General features: G+C 39.8%; 1 protein-coding gene across 5 annotated transcripts in view; it reads left to right on the forward strand.

The window, feature by feature from the left end:
* SMIM19 (small integral membrane protein 19) overlaps positions 1-1441 on the forward strand; it is an 11996-nt gene extending 10555 nt beyond the window's left edge. For all 5 annotated transcript variants that reach the window (XM_025393310.1, XM_025393308.1, XM_025393309.1 and 2 more), the window contains exon 4: positions 974-1441. In XM_025393310.1, coding sequence (XP_025249095.1) covers positions 974-1038 — 65 coding nt within the window. In that variant the 3' untranslated portion in view covers positions 1039-1441. The remainder of the gene's footprint in view (positions 1-973) is intronic.
* Positions 1442-4119: the final 2678 nt, after the last annotated feature.

A 4119-nucleotide genomic window follows, 5' to 3' on the forward strand; every position in this document is an offset into this window, starting at 1 on the left:
AAAAAAAAAAAAAAAAAAAAAAAAAAACTTTAAGATGGAAATGACAGGTAATAAAGGAAGAAATTACAAAACATTAATTTTAATAGCTTAGATCAGGCATGATGGCTCACACCTGTAATCCCAGCACTTTGGGAGGCCAAGGCAGAATGATCGTTTGAGCCCAGGAGTTCAAGACCAGTCTGGGCAACATGGTGAAACCCTGTCTCTACTGAAAATACAAAAAATTAGCTGGGCGTGGTGACGTTAGCCAGTAGTCTCAGCTACTTGGGAGGCTGAGGTGGCAGGATTGTTTGAGCCTGGGAGGTCAAAGCAGCAGTGAGCCATGATTGTGCCACTGCACTCCATCCTTGGTGACAGAGTGAGACACTGTCTCAAAAATTAATATAATTTTGAAGTTTTAATAGCTTAATGTTTATATTTTAAAGCTCTGAATAATCCTGATACATGAATAGTAATAAACATATAAAAATGGGCATCAGCAGTGTTGAGAAATTAGAGGATCATGAAGTGTAATACATCTTTTCCAAAGAAACAAAATTGTTTTAATTCTAGACTAATTACTTAGCCAGGTGCAGTGGCTCGTATCTGTAATCCCAGCACTTTAAGAGGCCGAGGCGAGAGGATCCCTTGAGGCCAGGAGTTCAAGACCAGCCTGGACAACATGGCGAGACCCCATCTCTGCAAAAAAATAAAAAATTAGCCGGGTGTGGTGGTGTCTGTCTGTGGTCTCAGCTACCTGGGAAGCTGAGGTGGGAGGATTGCTTGAGCCCAATAGGTTGAAGCTGCAGTGAGCTGTGTTTGTGCCACTGCACCACAGCCTGGGCATCAGAGGGAGACTCTTATCTCTGAAACAGACAAAACTATTTCTTTATTAAGAATCATGACTTGACTGTAATTTAATGATATTAAGTAGTAATCATTTTGCAGTTTTATTAATTTTATCTCTTCTTTTTCTTGTTGTTTTTGTGAATAGCAAGAAAGTACGACTATCAGCAGCCACAAAACCAAGCTGACAGTGTGCAGCTCTCATTGGAATGAAGCCTCAGAAAATGAGCAACAGAAGTAATTGTTGCAAGCTCCTGATTCTGTCTACTAAATCGTGAACAGCTTTAAAAACATTTCTGTCTGCATAAAATTATTTTGCTTGTGACTTTTCCCCAATTGTTTTGTGCATTGTTTTGCTTTTTTAAATTGCATCTCCAAGTCATTGTTAGGTAAATACAAGTGGCTCAAAAGGCCTTGACACAGGGAACCTGCACATATCCAGGATATATGTAACCAGCGATGGTGACTTGACCTTGCAAAGACCTGTGATTCCTTCAGGATACAATCAGTGAGAAATAAAAACACATCTTGGGAAGCGGGAATCCTGGAGTTTATACCATTTACAATATTACAAAATAAAAATGCAACCATTGGAATAACTTCCTGTTTGATTGTATTCTGTGAGTGATAAGTATCAGATCAGATCAATAACATTAATTTATTGTTAACAGCTCTTTTTTTTTTTTTTGGAGACAGTCTGTCACCCAGGCTGGAGTGCAGTGGCACGATCTCTGCTCACTGCAACTTCTACCTCCCAGGTTTAAGCAATTCTCCTGCTGCAGCCTCCTGAATATGCTGTTAACAGCTCTTTAATTAATGACCTTTGCTTCTTCAGAACTTGTATGGTAGACTGTCCTTTCTACATCATGATGCATTCTCCTGTGCTAATTTTAAAAGCTTTCTGTAACTAGATTTTTTCCTCATTATGCTCCCAGGAGCGAGTTTGTTTTTAATCCCCCAGTTTCATTTCCACCAGGTAGCTCTACTTTAGGCCATACTGGGCCCCTGCTGTTGAATAAATGGATGCCTCTATGTTGGTGTTGGCGACTGTGCGGTAATAGTACTACCACTGGCGAATGTTGCCGTCTGGTTACTTGGCATGCCAAGCTTTCCCAAAGAGCTTCATCTCTTTTTCTTGTTCTGTACTATACAATGAAATGTTTTTACCTAATTTTTCATATTTATTTAAATAAAAACTGACTGGGTAGTAGTGGGGAAGTTTAATTGTCCACGTAAGTCAAAAGAATCCATTTTTGAACTAGAGCTATTTTCAATTATAAGAATTAGTTGGCTGGGCCCGGTGGCTCATGCCTGAAATCCCAGCACTTTGGGAGGCCAAGATGGGAGGATCACGAAGTCAGGAGTTGGAGACCAGCCTGGCCAACATGGTTAAATCCCATCTCTACTAAAAATACAAAATTAGAAGGGTGTGGTGGCTTGCGCCTATAATCCCAGCCACTCGGGAGGCTGAGGCAGAATTGCGTGAATCTGAGAGGTGGAGGTTGCAGTGAGCTGAGATCATGCCACTGCATTCCAGCCTAGGCGACAGAGCAAGACTTCGTCTCAGGAAAATAATAATAATAATAATAATAATGACTTCAAGTATTATTTTCTTTTCCCCTTATTGTGAAATAAAATATACATTTTAAATGAAAATTAAGGTTTAGATCAAAATCATTCAGGGAAATTACACTTACTTTAAAAAATGTGTTGTTCAAAAATGTATTGTACAAAGTGAACTGACCAAATAGATAATTCTTAACTCACAAAGGAGTTTGAGCGCACTGCCTATATATCGAACTTAAATCTGACTAAAGGATTGTAAACAGTTGTAATTATGGGTTGTAGTAGCAAAGCAGCAAGGGGACAATCTTCTAAACTTGCCTTTGCCTAGGAGAACTACTGTATATTTCCATGAGCGAATTTAATCAGCAGTAGGAGTGGTTTACTTGTCACTGACATGCGGCACAATCTCGACAAATTACACAAACTGGCTATCAGATTTGTAAAATTAATGTACATAAATAAATATAAGTCACACAATGAAATGAATTGTTTTCTTTGTGTCCACTAGATAGAGATGGTCATAACTACAAACTAGTAGATCGTTTGATGAGCATCAAACCCTGGCAAGTGAGAGATGAATTCCTCTCCGTTTTTTCCTTAAAGCAAACCGATGGGAATTGCACACACCCCACTGGCAGGAACAACAGCAAGCTGGCTTTGAAGTCTCTTCCCTGCTTCAACAGCTGAACTGGGGAGAGTGCAAGCCCTGCAACCACACTTCAAAGCGGCGCGGTCTGGCTGTCCTGCTTCTACCCAACATCCACCTGAGACTCAACGAAACTGTTTTCTTTGGAAGGAAAATGGAACGACTAATAAGCTAGTAATTAACCCTTGTATTCTTCTTCTGGTTTCATCTTCCCTTTTTAATGCATAAGATATTCAGCAGTAAGCACTGGTCAGTCTGCCCTGGTGCTCAGCTTGAGTGTGTTAAATAACTGGCTATTTAGCTGATGCCAGCCAGCTGCGTGAAGGGGAGAAGGCCGTCTCCAAGGGCACAGATGTTTGCTGTTGACCTCACGCTGTGTCTGGTTGAGTTACTCATGATTCATCGGAAAACGACATGCAAGGTTTATGGTAAAACTGCTGTAACATCAGAAGTATTTTAAGTGTTCACTAAAAGTAAGATAAAATAGGAATAAAAATAGTTTCAGATGTTAAGATGATATAAGAATAAATTTAACCTAGAAAATGGAGAAGGAACAAAAGAACATTGTATAGAGCCAAGTAATTCATTCAATGGTTGGTTCTAGAGTGTTTCCCCTGTGCTTGCTCTATGTGATCCTCTTCCATAGGCTATTCTAATAGCAGAACTAGAATAAGAGGTGCCAGAAAACTAATAGAAATAGGAAGGGCACTGAGCTAACCTCCAACATGTTCACAATAGTGAGGACCAGAGGGCGGGGGCTGGTGCTCCTGTACTTCCCACTTGGCTCCTTAATGAAGCCAAAGCCAAACTTAGACAAAGCTATAAAGCAGGAAAAATGTCCCGCCTCTCCCATTTACATCCCTCTTTATCCTCCCATAAGCCTGTGAGTGAGACAGGTCTTGAATGAGGATTTAAGAATGGGAATGAGGAACTCAGAACTAAAGTGGTGAACCCTACACATTACAACAGACATGCAAACTTTCTTTGACCTCTAACAAAATAAGTGGCGTTCAGCATTGGACCTTATACTAATGAAACCGCTACTTTTATTTTATTTTATTTTATTTTTATTTTATTTTATT

Source organism: Theropithecus gelada, chromosome 8 (genome assembly GCF_003255815.1).
Source record: "Theropithecus gelada isolate Dixy chromosome 8, Tgel_1.0, whole genome shotgun sequence".
NCBI lineage: Eukaryota > Metazoa > Chordata > Mammalia > Primates > Cercopithecidae > Theropithecus > Theropithecus gelada.